Source organism: Euprymna scolopes, chromosome 19 (genome assembly GCF_053919585.1).
Source record: "Euprymna scolopes isolate OS-2025 chromosome 19, ASM5391958v1, whole genome shotgun sequence".
Classification (NCBI taxonomy): Eukaryota; Metazoa; Mollusca; class Cephalopoda; order Sepiida; family Sepiolidae; genus Euprymna; species Euprymna scolopes.
The window spans coordinates 116,302,210-116,322,310 of NC_136500.1; the positions used below are offsets into that span (position 1 = coordinate 116,302,210).

At 34.9% G+C, this 20,101-nt stretch overlaps 1 protein-coding gene across 1 annotated transcript in view; it reads right to left on the reverse strand.

Annotated features, from left to right (window-relative positions):
• LOC145239893 (NF-kappa-B inhibitor-like protein 1) overlaps positions 1-18,800 on the reverse strand; it is a 33,445-nt gene extending 14,645 nt beyond the window's left edge. Inside the window, exons 1-4 of the mRNA XM_080103511.1 lie at positions 18,198-18,800; positions 8,788-8,903; positions 4,968-5,092; positions 1,866-2,019 (exon numbers count right to left, since the gene is read on the reverse strand). Coding sequence (XP_079959637.1) covers positions 1,866-2,019; positions 4,968-5,092; positions 8,788-8,903; positions 18,198-18,403 — 601 coding nt within the window. The 5' untranslated portion in view covers positions 18,404-18,800. The remainder of the gene's footprint in view (positions 1-1,865; positions 2,020-4,967; positions 5,093-8,787; positions 8,904-18,197) is intronic.
• Between the last annotated feature and the right edge of the window lie 1,301 nt (positions 18,801-20,101).

A 20,101-nucleotide genomic window follows, 5' to 3' on the forward strand; every position in this document is an offset into this window, starting at 1 on the left:
TGATATTTTTTGGTATCTTTTTTTTTTTTACTGGTTTTGTTTCCTATAATTTTTGGAGGTGTAGTAATTAAAAAATTTCTTTGGAAATTTGGCCATACATTTAGTTCCAGGTGTATAAGTTTTTCTATGCAAGTTCATGGTAATTATTTGTCTGGTAAAGGATGTTATTTTTTTTCTACTTTTTTTACAAAGGTATTATTTTTCATATATCCTTCAACTATTGCCTGACCTCTGGGTAGGGTCTATTTCTTTTGTATTTTATTCCTAAGATGTTTTTTTCTTTTATCCAACATTCACATATTTTGGAGTAAGCAAGGTGTCACCTTTGTAATATGTGCATTTGATTTTATGACATTCTTGTTCATTGTGGTCTACTTCATTTGATCCACATTTGGTGCATGTGGAGTGACCTCTGCAGATATCTCCATGATGTCCAAATTCTTGACATTTAAAACATCTCAGGGAATTTGGGATGTACATTTCTACAGGTTCTATATTATATCCAGTTTTGATTCTTTGTGGGATTTGGGCTGTGTTGAATATGAATATGTGTTTGTGGGTCTCTTTTTATTATTTTTCCTCGTAAAAATTCTTTCATGGTTTAACTCCTTGATTGTTTAATCTGTTCTGAATTTCTTCAGGGGTGACAAATGATAATTCTCTGCTTTTGATGACTTTGATTGATTTAGTTTTCTTGTTTTTATGTGGAGTAGTTTTGTCATTGAGGTTATGGAAATTTTTCAATTTTTCTATTTTCTCACTTTGATATTTTGTTTCAATTTCTATTAGTAAATTTCCATCTTTTTTTTTTTTTTTTTTTTTTTTAACTGTTTTCAGTTTTAAGCATTTTTTCAATAAGGAACGGGCATAGTTTTTTTTTTTACATAGGAGTTTCTTCTCGTGATTCCATTACTTACAATCTGGAGAATTCTATGTTTTCTTCACTTTAAAAATCTAATAGAATTTGTTTGGTTTTTTATTCTGTTTTATCATGGGTTTATTTTTGTTTTCCCTTCTTGCGCTCCCCACCCACCTTGGAGCCCAGTAATGCCTTGACAGATCAGGACTATACAAAGCAAAGCAAGTGAGATACCCTGAGCTACTAGATTTATACACCACCTAAAGTTTAAGTGAATCAATAATTAGTTTGCAGCCATGTCTGGATTTGTGTTCATAACTTAATGATTGACTCTTAGTCAGCGCCTTCTATCTTCTACTTGTAGTTAGAGTGTTATGTAATTTCTCTGCATAATATTTTGAAGAAGAATTACTGTTTGTGTATTTTCTTTTTCCAATTTATGTTTTTGGTGTTTTTTTAATAGACATTAGGGCTTGACCTGACCAGCTGATTGATCAATTCAAGTCTCTCCAACCTCCTATCTAGCCTGCGTAAGGGTCAAAGTGGTTTGTTGGGAAGTGGAGGTGCTTACCCCTGACCTCCAAGTCCCTCACCCACCAAGATTCTCTTCCTAAGGAATAATAGATTGCCACCCATGGCCAATAGGTAGCCCCATTGATTTACTCTGAAGGAGTGAGGGGGGGCAGCCAGCATATTCTAATGCACGACCAACAGAACAAAAGAAAGCTTTGGTAGAAATGTCCTGAATATAGCAATCAAGACGAAAATAGTGTGGACAATCTAAATTATTAATCGTCTCAAAACTTCAAACAATAGTTGTTATTGAAATTCGGAGATTACAAGAGTTTATGAATATTTGTATAACTATGTCAAGTAAATTATTAGTTTACTTAAAATTTAATAAAACAGAAAAACAAACCAAACTAAAAAACAATATATATTTTTTAATTAAACAAAAAAAAATATGAAATCAAGTGGAATAGAAACAAATTGTAAAAACATTTACCTTGTTCATATCTTCCCCAACATCCACTATATTCATCACATGCCTCCTCAGCAAGTTTCTCATTCCATCTACCTGAATCATCCTCTTCATAATCTTCTTCCTCCTCTTCCTCCTCTTCAGAATAGTCTGAAGATTCACTGCTTGACTCCGATGACTAAAAAGAGAAATTTTTAAATACGATTAGCAAATGGGGGTTTTCTGTCAACTCAGTATCTTTATAGGTTCTGTCAAAATAAGATATTGGCCAATCTATAATAATAGTTTGGTTGACATGTTAGCAGAACTGCCATCTCTAACTTGGAATTATGGGTATTTGTACAGTATAATCAAGACATTAAAAAAATGAAAATATCAAAAAACGTTATATTGTATGTATCCGTTTTGAACTGAAGATCTCCGAAAAAAATTTCACTTAATTTGATTGAGTAGGGTTTTTTTTTTTAACAGCAGAAAAACAACTTTTTATGAGCGCGCAATGAATTTTTTTAACAGTTTACGCGGAAATAACTTCATGTAAAGCGCCGACACTCCCTCCTCATCTTTAATACTAGCTTTTCTTCCTAAAAATTGACTATATAACTACCTTTTGCACGATATCATAACTACTTGTTTTTTCGCTGTAAAAAAAAAAACAAAAAAACTACTCAATCAAATTAAGTGAATTTTTTTCAGTGAACTTCATTCCATAACGGATACGTATAATATAAACTTCTTTTCCGATATTTTCATTTTCTAATGTCTTGATTAGACCATAATTCCAAGTTAGAGATGGCAGTTCTGCTAACATGTCAACCAAACAATTGGCCATTATGAACTTGTCTCAGATTCAAAGAAACATGTGGATCACTTATTTTATTGAATTTTTTTTTTTTTAGTTTGAAAACAAATATTTCTTTTAAGTGTATCTTTTAGTCATTACGTAATACCAGAAAAATTTTAAAACAAAAGAAAAATATATTTAATCATTTTACTTTCCTGTAAAAACATAGGTATAAACAAGCCAAGCGTGTGGAAACCTCCTCCACAAGTAAAAAATTTACTTTCACCATGACTAAATTTTTTGAACTCTGACGTGTGGTTATTGAGAAAAGTGTGAACAAACGAACAGATGAACGATTTTGAGACAATTTTACTCCTATAATAGTCCCTAGGAGAGCAACCAAAGTTATCCCAGAAAATCCATTCCGGCAAAAATTTACTTTCACCATGACTAATGTTTGTGCAAAATTTCAAAAAAAATCCAAGACATGGTTACTGAGAAATGCAGACAAACTAACAGAAATGATTTTCAGGACATTTTACTCCTATAATGTTCCCCTAGGGGAGCAACCAGAGTTTTCTCAAAAAATTTGTTTTGGAATAATTTATTCTCACCATAACTAATGCTTGTGCAAAATTTTTAAAAAATCCAATCGTATTTTCAAATTAAAATCAAGTTTTACGCATATTAAAACAAAAGTTATGTTCAGCAGTTCACAAACTTCACAACATTCATAAGCGTGTAAGGACAAAAAGAAAAAAAGTGTATGCGTTTTCAGCATCCCGCATTCATTTTTCAAAAAATGATATCAAAAAATAGAAAACATCTTTTAACCCTGTTTAAAGGCAAAAGCTGACTAAAATACATGTTTTCAAAAAGATGTTAAAAATAATAAAACGAAACATCTGCCGTAAGGTGGGTGTGAACGCAAAAATTCATATTTCTGAGACAATCTTCTAACCATTCAGCCACGGCGATAGTCATAGCATGACGTTGCAAATTTATGTACTTAACATATCTGAGACGTGAAGCAATTCATACATGCACAGATTTTAAAATCGTTTTAAGAGACATTTTTTATGTGACCCCTCCCTCCCCATCAGATTCTGCGGTCGGTATTTATTTGCTCCCCCACCAAGTAAATTAGGCACAAGGCCGATTTTTAATGTGAGGAGTGAAGGGGAGAGGGAAGGGAAAAGGGGACCAGCTCCCGAGAGGTGAGAAATGAGAGTTGGATAGTGATTTGCCAGCTGGCCCCTACATGGCCCAGAAGATTGCCACAAGGGCAATGGTCTTTGCTTGCAGCATCTGCCGGAACAGATACTACACTTTGATCTTGGCCCGAAGGCCACAAAGGTGCCCCCGAAGGTAAAAAAAAAAAAAAAATTAATATTTTGTTCTAAATTTCACATATTATCGCGTCAATGTAACTTTGATAATTATGCATGAAATTCTTTATTTAACACTAGCAAGGCTACCTGGTGTTGCCTGTGGAGAGCTCTACAAATGTTTTGGTAGGTAAGTATGAGGATCGAACCTGAACCCTTGAGGCAAAGTTGTAAATTAAAGTGTGAAAAAAAACAAAAAAACGTGCCACGTTAACCATTGTCCCACCGTGACATGCACGACGGAAACACGTTTGAATTTATTTAATTACTTGGATTTGGCAGGTGCTCGTTTTAATGAGTTAATGAGGTCAAGTTTGACTGCGGGATAGTATTTCATTTACTGAACGCTTTCCCCTCCCCCTCAAGATGTTATAGGAAAAAGACTAACCCATATGCGGTGAGCGAAAAATGTTGAATATTTATCTTCCTGAAATCGAGAAAATTAAATAGACAGGCGAGCTTCATTGTTAACTGTGAGATATTACGATTTATATGCGATATAAAAATTTTTAAAAAGTTGTGAAGCGACCAACCGCTTCTCTGAAAAAAGCCTTTTGTAGACATACAGAAAAAGCGAACACACATACAAACATACATATATTTTCGCTTTTCTATTTATAGATGAGCAAGACAGTCTCTCCCTGAGTCTTCATAAAAATTGATTCTTTTTTTTATTCAAAAATAAAATTACTGGATCAATTTATATGATTTTTGGACTATGATATTTTTGTTTTGTAATAGGTCCATACATCATCTTTATTTTTGTGTTTTTAATAAGGAGGAATTCTGTACAAAAACTCAAAAACAATATTGTTTCAGATTTAAAATTTTGAAAAATTGATCCCTGCTACAAATAGAATAAGTTTATGCTTAATTTTATTAACAAATTAAATTATTTGGTTAAGGAGAATGCCTGTTTAGTTTCATCAAGCACACTAGTAGAAACTTGCTTACTGTTGAAAAGTCTTCTTTGTGTAAAAACCTGGTGATTAGATCTGCAACAGCAGAGCCATTGTTGTTACTTTCCGTTAATGTGTGGGGATACGCATCAGCAAGGGGCTTGATAAGTTCTGTGTAAACTGAAATAGAGAAAAATAAAAAAAAAATACATAAAAAAGGAAAATACAACAAGTAACAAAATCCCGCCCTTTCACTGTAGAGATTCCTAGATGCCAGAAAGCCTTCTATTCTAACATTTTCCTTCCTCAAACTACTAGACTTTGGAATTTCCTTCCAGTATCCTGCTTCCCTGACTGTATCAAGATACTGTAGTTTAAATATAATACGAACAGGCATCTCGTTGCTCAACTCCCTACATAAGTGCCCCTGTAGATATGGGACCAAATAGTAGCCCCTAACGTTCAAGTGGCATTTTGTCTTGCAACGCATGACGGTGTCAAAGTATACAATCGTTTTCGATCGGAAATCAGATTCAGTGTCCCTCCAGTTTCTTCCCATTGCCATCAAATCTCTCTCAATCGTCTGCTTCCAGTTCGTTTTTGGGCTTCCTCCTCTTTTTCTATCAGAAGTCCATTAGAGGACTTGATTGGTAGTTCTTTCTAGAGCCAATGTTAGGGTATGTCCAAGCTAACCTTGCAGATTATTAATGGTACCACTTGTTAAGTGCAGTCTGACTTCTTGGTTGGTAGTTCAATCCCTCCATTTGATCCCTAGAATGTTTATAAGGCATTGGAATCAAACGCAATTTCTTCTCTTGACTGATTTTGAGTTTCACAACAATATAGCAGTGTAGACTAGCTGCTGTTATAAAATCCTGATTTAGATTTGAGGATGGAGTTTTTGTTTCTCTAAATGCTGCTGAAGCCGTTACCTATACTGTACTGAAACTCAGTCCTTGATCATAAAACTTCCTAAGTAGGTGAAGTTGTCAAAAAGTGGATAGGTACTCCTAATTTAGATACGTATTCAAGAGTTTCTAATAAATTAATATTCTGTAATATAGATTTCTAATTTGTGTCGTCATATTTCCTTATATATATATATATATGCAATAGTTTTGTCAATAATACAATTATTATAATTATTCGTAATAACTTAAATGATTTAACAAAAAAATAGGATAACATGTTAAAAACTTCTTAAAATTTCAGCTTCTAGTTTAATAATATGGCACTAGGAAAAACATCTAATGTTAATGATATGTTCAGAACGATACTTTTTTTTTTTAACCAAAAAAATTTTTTTACAGTCGTTAGAATTAAAATAGAGCTAACATGACAAATTGTTAATAATTTAAAATTAAAAGTAAATAAATATTAATCAGGGAAGTGAAAGTTAATATAAAAAGAAAAAAAGAAAAAAAAAAGATTGGAAAGTCCCAACCAATTTTATGCTGAATGTTTTCAGTGCTCAAATTCTCTTAAAAAAAACTATTAACACAAGAAAAAGAATTACACATTTAATCCAAAAATAAAACATAATAATTGTCAGTTAAAATTAAAGAAAATTTCACTATATTTATCCACCTCTGCACTCTAAACTAGTCTGGCTTGTGATGCATAGTAAGAATAATAATGAATAACAAAACTATTTCTCAGAAGTGTGCCATAAATATATTTATTGGGATGTCTAGTGTGTTGTGTGTGTTACAGAATCAGAGGCAAGATCTCATTTCAATTTATTAAGTTTTTCTCATAGATAACGCCTAATTGATAGAACCCTATTCCAAGCTAACAAAAGCAAAAATAGCAGTGAAGACAACACCAGCAGAAGCAGAAAAACGATTTCAAAAACAAAAATAATAGCAAGCAACAAGAAAAGCAAGAGCAGAAACACGATTTTGGTAAAATACTCAATTTTCATTGGTTTATGAGATCCCTTCAACCAATCAGGAACAATTGGCATGGGAGCCGATGACGTGTCAAGCATCTCTATATAAGCACAACAAGAGAGACGGAGAAAAGCTCACTAAAAGAATTCGTCGGTCAAAACATGAAAACTCAAACATTAGCAGACAAAACCCAAATTAACTCTGAACATTGAGCCAAGGGTTTTCGACAATCAAGATAATCCATGGTTATCCAGTAATAAAAAAAATGTCTTCATCATTCAGGAATCAGCTATCAACAAATTGATAATCCATAAATAAATTCCAATGGACATCTATCCTTGTGAGTTTAAAGCCCACTCATGCAACCAATGTGAATCTAGAAATGTGTTATCTTCATTGACAAATGAATCGATAACTCTAATCACAGTCTCCAAACTGTGAAGAAATATCTCATTTCTCCCAGTACACGAAAGCTGACTATTTGCAATGAGAAACCACAAAATATTATCCCACAACTGACTAAGAATTACCAACGCAATACTGTTATCATGCTTACTTTCAAAACGTGTGTTGCATATTGGAGGGGGGGGGATGTCTATATGACTGTGTCTATACAGTACTAAATTAATATACGTGTGTATATTGTTGAATTGTGCGTGTTTATATGCGTTTGCAAAGTATTTGCATCGCGGAGGGGGTTCTATATATGCGCATACTGTTTGCATTGTGATGCGTTAAATGTGCACGTGTCACTAAATATCTTTCGTATTCTTATCATAACAGACCATATGTATGTCGCTACGCACATAGTGTTGTGTAATGAAATGTCGTCCTCGAATCCTTAATGTCTATTTTAGATTGTGACTCGTCTGGGTGTTGGTGCGTGCGTGTCAGAACATATAACGCAGGACATATTGACGACATACGTGTTTCTACTGTTGGCCGCCTCTTTCTTTTAGCCCTGCGGGGGGGGGGGGGATTCGTCAATCATCTTTAGGGGAGCTGAAACCTGTTGTAACAAAGATGCTTCAAGACAAACCAAAGAAAACTGATTGTTTTTATATATTTTAATTCATTCCTAGACATTTCCTCACAGCAGAACTGAAGTGAATTTTGGCTTATGGTGTCTCTATGCCTTCATTCTGAGACATCCCAGTCTCCTTCATAGTATAGTGGCGCAGGTTACCTCAATATTCCATAAGAATCTTTCACTTAGTGATACAAGCACCAAGTGAAAGATTGGTTCAGCAATCTACCCCACTATAGGGAGACTTTCTTAACCCGTCTGGTTCAGTCAGTGTCTCCAACCAAACTCAATACTATGCTTGTGCAAACCAGAACCCATGACATATAATGTCTGTCCCCATTCGGATACTTTCCGGTGCAAACTGACCAAGTCACAGAATTTGATATGTTTGACAACCTGCCAAAACATGGCGACTCCACTCTCTGTTGTTGACGCAACTCAAGATAGATAGATATTTATAGAGATAAATTAACAGATAATTTACTGCTTCTGCCTGGCCACTCTCTAACACATGTATCAAAACAAACTTTAACAAAATTGCTGTCATTAAACTAACAATTTTTGTCCCCGTTTTATTATCAAAAAACAAGTGATGAAGAACTATCAAATTTTTATTATTATCATTGCTAATACTTTATCAAAGCATGAATAAAAACTTTAATAAAATCTTTCACATTGAAACTATAAATTTTCTTTCAATTTCATCTAAAAACATAAATGATTGAATATAACAATCACTGTGTTAGTTTCTTTCTCGTCACCATACACTTATCAGTAATAGATGTGCAGATTATCAAAAATAGTAAATTACTACCAACTTACAAGCTCTAGAACTCTTGGTTAAATGGCACAAAATTTGGTAAAGAGCCCTTGGTATGCTAGATGTAAAAAAATAAAATAGAAAGAATAGACTGTAAAGAAAAACATAAGATTAAAAAAAGATAACATCTGCTCACCAGACCAACCCCTGACAGGATCATCAGAATTGATAGCTTGCTGCAAAGCACAATGCACAGGAAGGTTTCCATGGTCATCACGCGCAACTGGATCAACACCATGTTTGATAAGATACCTGTAATAAAAAGCAAAAACAGAAAATATTTTATTATTTTATTGGAATTTATTAGTGAGATGAGTATTATTAATTTATTTATCGTGGACTATTATCCTCATCTTTTTTAGTTGTTGTTTCACGTTTCGGCCAACTATTCCTCTGGCCTTCGTCAGGTGGTAACGGTTTCAATCCTACCCAAAGCCGGCCAGAGGCTTACTTGGCCAAAACGTGGTGAGATGACAACAACTATGGAAGGCAGTAATTGCTGAGGATGCCGTTAGGTTGGTTGTTTTTGTTTTACGGCATATCAACCCTTATCAGGTTATTTAATGCCGAATCCAAAGATTCGGAAGAATCTTTTTTTTAAATAGAATATATTTGTTGTTTTCAAGTCGGTTTCTATTTAACCCATAGTTGGGACCCTAACAGGTACTACCACTCCGGGTCAGAGTGGACCTGGGAGCAATGGCAATTAAAGGGTGGCTCCACACTCCCTAAGGCCTGCAAGCTGGGGCCTCACCACCGGATATAGTTTAAGGTGATATCCAGGACTGATGCAGTTAGGAGATTTGGAGTTCCTATCCCGTCATGGTTACCACCTGACGAAGACCAGAGGAATAGTTGGCCGAAATGTCATGAAACAACAACAAAAAAAGATGAGGATAATAGTCCGTAATAAATAAAATATTTTATTCAAAACAAATGAATATAGAGCAGTTCAAATTCAGAAAAAAAAAATATTTTCAACATTTATTTGGTTTTTTTATTTTAAATCTTACAACTGCTTTCTTTCACAATTTTTTTTTTTTTTTGTGGGGAGGGGGTATTCACTAACAAAATGTGCACATCCGTTTCCATTTGTTCGACTACTACTAACCATGATATGACAATGAAAGACAAATGGGATGAGAAGTGGTGGGAAGAGAGGGGGAGCATATTATAATCTCCATGTTCCGTTCAAACACAAATTTCACAAAATGATCTCCAGGGAGAAACTGGTAACGTAAATAATTTGTCACATAAAAATGTCACCTATTTTTTGGTTTTTATGCTTGATTTGTTTGAAAAACACGTTTCTCTGCGTCATTTCTGATGTGGGGGAAGGGGTACACTATTAAAAACATTACGCTGCATCCTCTATGACCGAGGCTTCATCTTTGGGTCCGTCAAACTTCAGTTTCCGATTGCATTTTCATCATTAAATGAATGGACGCATCTTCACAACTTTTTAAAAATTTTTATATCACATATAAATCGTAATATCTCACAGTTAACAATGAAGCTCGCCTGTCTATTTAATTTTCTCGATTTCAGGAAGATAAATATTCAATATTTGTCGCTCGCCACATGTGGGTTAGTCTTTTTCCTATAACATTTTGGGGGCGAGGAAAAAAGCGTTCAACAGTAAATGAAATCCCGCAGTCAAACTGACCTCATTAACTCATTAAAACGAGCACCTGCTAAATCCAACTAATTAAATAAATTCAAACGTGTTTCCGTCGTGCGTGTCGCGGTGGGGAAATGGTTAACGTCGCACGTTTTTTTTTTTCACAACTTTGCCTCAACGGTTCGGGTTCGATCCTCATACTTACTTTTTTTTTCTTTTTACCCCCACCCCAACACCCGGACAACACCGGGTACCCCTCGCTAGTCTATATATATAAAAGGAAAAATGCGTGCGCAAGTTTTTGTATGTGTCCAGCAAAGGCTTTTGGGGGGTTACCATCACTTAGAACTTCTTATACACCGTGTAGATCATAATATGTATGAATTGCGAACGCGCGTCACGGCTAGATTTATTTACGTCGACTTTTACACAATTCTTGCTACTTCGGCTCCTGTCGTGTTAATTCGGCTTTTCGTATAAAAGCGAAACTGATATGAAACTAAATACAAGCGGTTCTCGGCCTACAGGCTGGGAGCGTCCAGAAAGCAATGGACATTTGATCAATGTCGGTGAACACCGTCATATCAGACAATTGCTTTCATTCAGACACTCCCCTAATAAAGGGAGATTTGATTTTCCCCAACACAAAACAAAACCAGACAAAGTTGGGTAAAAAACAAACCCCAAAAAACTATCCCGTAGTTAAAATTAAGTGCACAATTTAATTTCCTTTGACGTAATTAAAGTCGTGCGCACCTGCCACTTTCTGCATTTAAAATGTTAAATTGAAATTCGTTTCAGTTACTTTCGTTTTGTGGGCGAGCGGTAACTTATGTTTTTCGTCTCAACATTCCGGGTTCGATCTTACCTACCTACCAAAACTTTTTTTTTTTATTTTACTTTTTCTTCTTTTTACATCAGGTTTGCTGTTCTTATTTTGTTTTTCTGATTTTTTAAAAGAAGTTTAACATAGGGTTTGGATCTACCCTCCCCCGCAACACACACACTTACAGAAAACTTTTTTTCGCTGTTTATTTTTTTTGTTTTTGTTCATTTTTTTTAATATTTATTTTCGAGCCTACCTTTCTACCAAAACTTTTTTTTTTTATCTCCAACCCCAACCCCAGCACACAGACACCTACAAACATCCGGGCAACGCCGGGTATCCCCGCTAGTATATATATATATATATATATATATAAAAGGCAAAATGTGCATGACAATTTCGTGTATGTTTCGCAAAGGCTTTTTTGCCGACGCTCCCAGGAGGGGGGGGTACGATCACTTAGAACTATTTATATACCCTCTAGATAATAATATCTAGGATTTAGGAACGCGGGTTGCCTCTAGATTTATTTACACCAACTTTTATGAAATTCGCGCTATTTTGCTCTGTCGCCTGTTTGTCCTGCTTTTTAGTATAAATAAAGTGAAACTAAATTCAAACCAAGAGTTCTCGGCATCGCGCCGGAAAACCTCCAGAAGCAATCAGCTTTGATTAATATAGGGCCAAACTCCTTATATCAGACAGTTGCTATTCAATCTGGACAATGGGGAGCTGGTTTCCCTCTCCCCAACATCTTGGGGAAAAAAGTAGTCAAAGCTGGGTAGACAAACCCAACAAAAGTTAAGTCCACTAATTCTATTTGACCTCATTAATCAAATAGAAGCAGCAGAGTTAACTTTTATTGCAGCTACTTAAATAAATAAATTCAAATGTGTTTCCGTTGTATGTCGTGGTGGCCCAGTGGTTAACGCTGCACTTTTTTTTTACACTTTAATTTCCAACTTTGCCTCAAGGGTTCGAGTTCGATCCTCATACTCACCTACCAAAACTTTTTTTTTTTTTATTATTTTACCGGAGTTTTGATTTACCCAAAACTGCACACACCTCCAAACACCCGGGCAACGCCGGGTACCCCCCGCTAGTCAATTATATAAAAGCTAAAATGTGTGTTTGTGTGTGTGTTTGTATGTCTCGCAAAAACTTTCGACATAGGCAACGGATTTTCGCCAGATCGGTATCATTATCAGCTCAAACCTTCAGACGACAAATATTGAAAAATTGGCTAAAAACACTCATTCCTTCATCTTCAATGGCTCGCTTTTTTACAGGGAGGGGTGAAAAAAATCGTTCCTTCATGACAAGAATGCGTGTGAATAAAATTAAAAAGCGGTTTTTAATACAACTCCCAACATGCCACAGTGAGTATTTTAACAGCAAATTTCCAACAATATTTAACATGTATCTCTTTAAAAATAAACACCATGATTTTTAAAAAAAATAAAAAATTTTTAGATGTGATTACATGTCGACATGACCTAAAAGTAATCATTTGTTTCAAGTTAAATGTGAATTATTGTGGATTTAGAACCAAAATGTCAAGAATTAATGTTTGAAAACATTCAACATTTTAGTGATTGCACTTTCATCTTTATTATGATCCATTTTGTAGTCTGACGGGTCATGTGTGAGGTGCTAGACCTGAACACAACCAGCTCCTCTCAGTAATTCAAGTTTCTCAATGTCACTCTACTGCAGGCCTGTCCAGTGTTTGAAAAAAAATTATTGTACACACACACACAAAAAAAAATACAGAAAATAAGGTAGTAGGATTTTGATAAAAGTACTATTAAGAGTCAACAAACTTCGGACGACAAGACCGCATGATGTCTTTATATCAAAAGGGTTGGTTGGTTGTTTTTGTTTTACGGCATATCAACCTTTTTCAGGTTATTTAATGCCGAATCCAAAGATTTTGAAGAAAAAATGTTTTAACAGAATATATTTGTTGTTTTCAAGTCGGTTTCTATTCAACCCATAGTTGGGACCCTAACAGGTACTACCACTCCGGGTCAGAGTGGACCTGGGAGCAATGGCAATTAAAGGGTGGCTCCACACTTCCCAAAGCCCGCAAGCTGGGGCCTCACCACTGGATATAGTTTAAGGTCATATCCAGGACCTTATATCAAAAGGGAGATAATCTTCTGCAACATGCTTGACGCAAATGCTATTTCGGTAGTAAATGAATTTTATTTATTTATTTTTTTTTTTATTAAATTTCTACTTGATAATTTTTTTGTTTACATTAATAAGTATATCCATTAAGTTTTCCTGCTATCACATTTCGCATGTGTGGCACAATGAAGGACACCCCTCTTGATGGAGCTGGGGGCTTGTACATTAATGAACCTTGTGCCTAACTTGTCTGTACTTGTGAGGTGCAGATGTGTTTTGCGATTTTGAAAATGTTAGAATATAGCAATCTGGTATGACTCAAGCAAGAATGACAGTTTGTTTATAATATTGAACCAAGTCAAAACAATATAAGACCTTAGAATTTGAAATGTCAAACCAGAAAGAACTCATGAATACAAAAACAAAACAATGTTTAAACGTTATGTCATTCTCTCTCTTTCTCCCCTTTTCTCTCTTTCAATGAAGAAGGAGAGAATTAAATATTATGCTATCGTTTTAAAACAGTTGAAGCTTCCATTCTGGGGTCGACGGACGCGACATAGCAATTTTAGCTGCATGCATCTGGTTTCAACCAGTCTTTATAAAAATATGCTTCCTACTAGTTAAATCTTAAATTATATATTTTTATAAAAATGCCTTTGTTCGCTATTTTTGTACAAGCATTCGATTTCAGCATAAGGCCCCAGCCAGTAATGCCGACGATGGAAATGTTGCCTGTAACGACACAATGAAGACAAGAAGCGACTCTTGCCAGCCGGTTATATCTGACAACATATCGACCCGCTGTGTTGATGTTTCCATGTGCGTATCGTTTGATATCGTTTAATCACCTCGGGGACCTGGTTGCATTCCCAGGTCGTTCCTCAACCAAGTAAATTTCCCCGGGAACGATAGTACCATATTACATACCAGGAAAAAGGGGCGCTCTTCATTGTATCACACATGTACTCAACATAAGTACACACCTTATTTGATGGGTAAGGATTAAAAAAAGAAAAATTCTTAATGATATCTAGTAATAAAATTAGCATATTTACACTGTTTTAGGCTTCCTATCCTCCCATAAAGAAGAGATATATTCTCGAAATTTGGGGGAAATTCACACACCTACTATCTTGTGCAACACACTATGTTCAGAAAAAAACGTGTGTGTAATTGAAAATTGAAATGCCTTCAATATTGTCATCGTTATTCATTTTACTACATAGACTGTTTCCATACACTGCATTGCCATAGTCCTCAAACACAGCTCTCTTTCACTTTTTTTCTTTTTCCAAAACAAACCTAATGTCCACTCTGGATTTAAAACCGAAGAAAAACAAAAAACAAAACAATTTAAAAAAACGCAGTTGCCCATAAAACGTATGTGAAGACCCTTGATAATCGCTCTCCAAAATCAAGAATTAGATTCGTTTTACTATTGTGTCAGAGATGGGTATATTTGCTGACGAATGTATACAAATCTAAGACCATGGCAAAATCTTTAGAAAATGACTTCCAGATAGCAGCGGAATGAGGTTATAAATAGATGGTAAAGGTTAATGCTAGCAGAGACTAAGCTGCTTTCCTTTAACAATTACAAGAAGCCTCTTCAACCACCAATGCCCATGACAAATAACACTACCTGAAAATTCTTCCTTCAAACTACTTGGTAAACATTCACAGGAAATATGAACTGGAATAAATACATTGAGGACGTTGTGGGGGCTGCTGTGGGAAAGGTGGGTTCCCTCTATCATGCTAGAAGACTACTCATATCTGAGAGTGTCCTGTGTACCTCTACAAAGTCCCCCATCCGCTCATGCATGGAGTGTTGTTGCCACACCTGGGCTGGTGCTTGTACCACTAGTCTCTCCCTCTGGGACAGGGTCTAAAAAGGAGTCTTCAACCTAATAGGCCCCGCTTTATCAACTAAGCTCCAACCCCTGTCTCATCACCACAATGTTGCATCCCTGTGCCTGTTTTACAAGTATTTTAATGGAATGTGCTCTGATGAACTCGTTGCACTTGTGCCCCCTTGACGTACATACCTCCGACAAACCTGCTTAGCAACAAAATCACACCTCTTCACTGTTAAAGTCCCTAAATGCTAGAAAACTTTCTACTCTAATAATTTCTTCCTTTGAACAGCTAGACATTAAAATTCCCTTTCTGCTACCTGCCCCAACCCCACCACCCGCTCGCGCCCCCAATGTAAACAGTAAAATCTTCGAAAAATTTTAAATAGTGTTCTAATTGGTAAATGTCGGTGCGTTGTCGTTACTTACGGAAAAACGGTTAACTAAACTGCAGAAGCACCTATTAAGCTACATAAGTTCTATAATTGAATAATCATCCACCCGCAAACAAAAAAAAAAAACAACGAAAAACAAAATGTTTGGTGCAATCAATGGTGCTTATGTTTTTGTAAACCGCATTAAAAACTACGCGAGACAAAAAAAAAAAAAAGGTCCCCCAATTTGTTGTACTTTTCTTTAATTGTAAGTCATTAAAAAATGTCAGTCCGTAAATTTTTGATTGATACGCCATGTGAGAAGGCAGTTTTCTTGGTGAAGCAAGCCGTCGTTTATGCGGCAACGCACGAGCCGCTCCGAGCGTTGCATTAGCAACAGAAGCTGCAAAATGGTGGAAAGTAGTTCGTGGGTTAATACCATGCAAACGGTGGATTTGCCCCAAGTTTGACTATCAGATTCGTAGTCAGCGACCTCAATTACTTATAAAGAACCAAATTAGAGTGGTCGGTGTTCTGTTGTAGCGTATCTGGATATTTACCTTTTTATTATTTATTTCCTACTTCGGCCATAGTTTAAAATACTGCTTTGTCTCTCTGATTCTAATGACAGGTGTCTGAAAAAAAAATGGCGTCTCCATTTTCGGCGATAAACTGTACAAGTACCTTATGCTCAATACGGTTTAATAACATCGCTAAAAATCGTAATTTTTTTATTTCCTTAGCTTAAGAGAAAACTACTTGATCGATTTACGTAATTTTTGGAATATGACATCTTCGTTCTTAACGAGTACGTACAAATTTTCTGTATTTTCTTTACTTTTAATTGCCGCCATAAGTGTAAATCTAGATAAGATCGAAAAATTAACACTCATACTCGGTTACGACTGAGAGAATGAAGACAATCTACTCTCGCGGATTAAATAAGTAAAACAATAATTTAAAACATTTCTTTCCATTTTCTCAGGTTCGAAAAGATACTGCTCTCTCCTCTGAAGAAGGGGGTCGGAGATTACATCGATCGCATTGTCGAACATCCCAACAAAGACAAATAGTAGACATTGACACAGTAACATCTATTGAGTGGATTTTGTATATTATTTTTCGATTTTTGAGTGATTATCGACACTCCACAGATGATCGTATGTCATTTTGTTCTCATTCTAACTTAAGAACACGGCTTACTGCTAGAAACTCGCCCAATATATATTACCGTGACATGCTGACATATATTGGGTGAGTTTTTAACAATATTTTGGATGATTTTTTAGTTTGAACTCATTTTCCCAAACTTACCGTATTCAACAGAGACCTCGCCCTTTTCAAATATATCGATAAACACTATGATTTTCGAAACCGTATAAACATTTTACATTATCTTGCTTTTGATAAGATTTGTTTTTTTTTTTGTTTTTTTGTGGGTTTGTATTACTGTACACATAGATTCGAAAAAGTTGTCAAAAAACAAATATAGAACAAATAAATGTTATCAAAGGCAAGATAAGTTACTTTTCTACCTAACTGGATATATTTTTTGTGTTTTTATTCAGTGTAACATGTTTATTCAGCTCGAAAAACATGCAGTGTTTACCGATGTATTGGAAAATTCAAAATGGCATCCGACTCTCTCTCAGAGAGGGTACGTTTGGGAAAAGGTATTATAAATAATAAACTAGACAAAATACTGTTAGAAATTCGCCCAATATATGTTACCGTGACATAAGTTGACATGTATTCGGTTGTTTTCTAACAGTATTTTGTCTAGTTTATTATTTATAATACCTTTTCCCAAACGTACCCTCTCTGAGAGAGAGTCGGCTGCCATTTTGAATTTTCGGTATTATTATACAAACACCGTGACAGCGTTAGGGTTAGGGTTAGGGTTAATTCGCTGTCACGGTGTTTGTATAAATTTACCGAATTTTCCAATACATCGGTAAACACTGCATGTTTTTCGAGCTGAATAAACATGTTACATTTGTTACACTGAATAAAAACACAAAAAATATATCCAGTTAGGTAGAAAAGTAACTTATCTTGCCTTTGATAACATTTATTTGTTCTATATTTGTTTTTTGACAACTTTTTGGAATCTATGTGTACAGTAATACAAACCCGAAAAAACTTATCCACGTATATAGAAGAGTAATTTATATTGCCTTTGGTAACATTTATTTGTTAAATTCACACACAACTTTTTCTTTTGTTTTTTAGTTTTCTACTACTATATGTCCGAAATAGTTCGAATAATTATAATAATAATTATCTGAATATTTTGGGGGGGTATTTTTTTTTTTACGACATGCCCCAGTATAGTATAAACACCCCCAACCACCCCATGTTAAGAACGGCATTCCGAATACCCCCCTCCCATGTTAAGAACAGCTTTCGAGGTTGGTGTTTATTCTGAAAGCCGTTCTTAACATGGGGGGGCGTCATAAAAATTATCTTTTTTGTATGTGCTGTTTCTGTTTTCTGTTGTCAATTTTTACGACGCGCCCCAGCGTCCAGCGACCCAGCGTAAGTACCATGTTAAGAACGGCTTTCGGAATAAACACCCACCCCAACCTCGAAAGCCGTTCTTAACATGGGGAGGTTGGGGTGTTTATAATATGCTAGGACTGGAGCACGTCGTAAAAAATTTGTTTTTCAAAAAAAAAAAAAAAAAAAAAAAAAGGATGCGGTCTCTATTCTGAGACTATGAAAAGTAATTACCTGAATAAAGAACCAGAATTTGCGTATCCACAGCAAATATGAAGCAAATTTCGTCCGTCTTCTCCGACGATTTCCTTCAGGAATTTCTCCAACTTGTGTTTCTTGCAAGATTCCCGAACTCTCTCCGGACGATTATGACAAACATATTTCACAATCTTGTCAAATTTCTTCTTTAATTTACTCCTGCTCGGGCTCATTTTAGACATTATGTATATAAAATAGTAGTGAAACTATAACGTCGACTTTTTTTATGCACTTCTATTTAAACAGAATAGATTTTAAAATATTTAATCATGGATAAATATTTTTTTATGATTAATCCTAAGTTTTCATTCTTGAACCTAAAAAAACAAACAAAAAGAAAACTATGGTTTGGTTTAAGGCAAATAAAAATGATTTAAAATTTAATATTTAAAAAATATGACTTTCTGGGGGATGGGATCGCGTTTTTAAAAAATGGTGACTTCACTCAAGAGAAAAGATAGTAATTGTTGTAGTCGTTTTTTGAAGAGAATTCTCCAAGACATTACGGATCTCCATGTTTCTACAGGGTGAAAAATTCTCAACTGAAAACGGTGAGGATTTTTATTCTTTTTTTTTTTTTTTTTCAAAAAATGTTGAAAAGAAAGAAGAGCGTTGTTTCCAAGGGGCCATAATTCAAAATGCCGGTAATTAATAATTACCTCCCCACAACTAAACGTTAAAGATACAACGTAAAGATACAAGGTTGATTTTTTTTTTAGATATCAAATCGTTTATTCACGCGTTAAAATATAAAAAATACAAAAAACAATGAACAAAAAATGTAGTCATAAGGCCAACTCAAAAAGGGGGGGGTGATATTGGTTGGTCAATCTTCTAGAAAGACAAGATTGACCAACCAATATCACCCCCCCCCCTTTTACAAAAATTTTCTTCTTTTACCATAATACCGCGTTTACCTTTTCGTACGGTAGAGTGAGGTCCTACTTAAACCCATCAGCCCCCCCCTCCTTTAACGTACCGGTCACGGAACAAAAATTTTATATTCCAAAAATCACGTGATACAGTAGTTTTTGTTTTTGGTGCTAATGCACTTACTGATCCGCGCTATTTTTAAAATCGTATTTCCAAGTTTAATTAAAGTTTTATTATATGTTTTTTGGTGCTAATGCAGAGTGATCGATCCGGCGCCGCGCTATTTTTTTTAAATCGTATTTCCATGTTTAATTACAGTTTTATTATATATATATATATATATATTCAATTGTAAGGTTAAAGTACAGAATAGGTACAAAACACCCTCCCCTCCCCATGTTAAGAATGGCTTTTTAAGTAATAACGTTATAATTTCAGCACGGAGCAATAAGTGCATGGAGTTCCGTTTTTTTTTTTTTATTTGATTTCTATTTCTGGAGAGGTCGTTAAGAGGAAGGTAACCATTGACGAATTTTAAAGATTGCGAAGCGAGACATGCTCTCCTCGTTTCCTCATAAAAGTTGCTTTTTTTTTTTAGTTAAAAAAGATGATAGGTGCTTGTATCAAAATACATTAATTCAGAGGGAGTATAATTACGCCCACTCTAAAACAGGCCTGATCACTGAAAAATAACTCCATGCCTGAGGTACAAGCAACAAAATTAAGCATTAGTTATCTGAACATTTATTGAATTAAAAGAAAATTCTGAAAGTGCCTTTATTACGAAAGTTTAAATTTTGTAAAAACAAAAATTGTTTTCAAAAAGAAAAAAAAAAAAGTTTTATACTTTCCAATAACTGTTCAAAACTATTTATAAATTTTAAAAGCCATACATTTTCATATATGTATAAAGGGAGGTATTATCAATGATATTTAAATCATTTAAATAACATAGACTCCTTTATAATAAAGCAAATAAAATAAAGTGTAACACTCAAGGACAACAA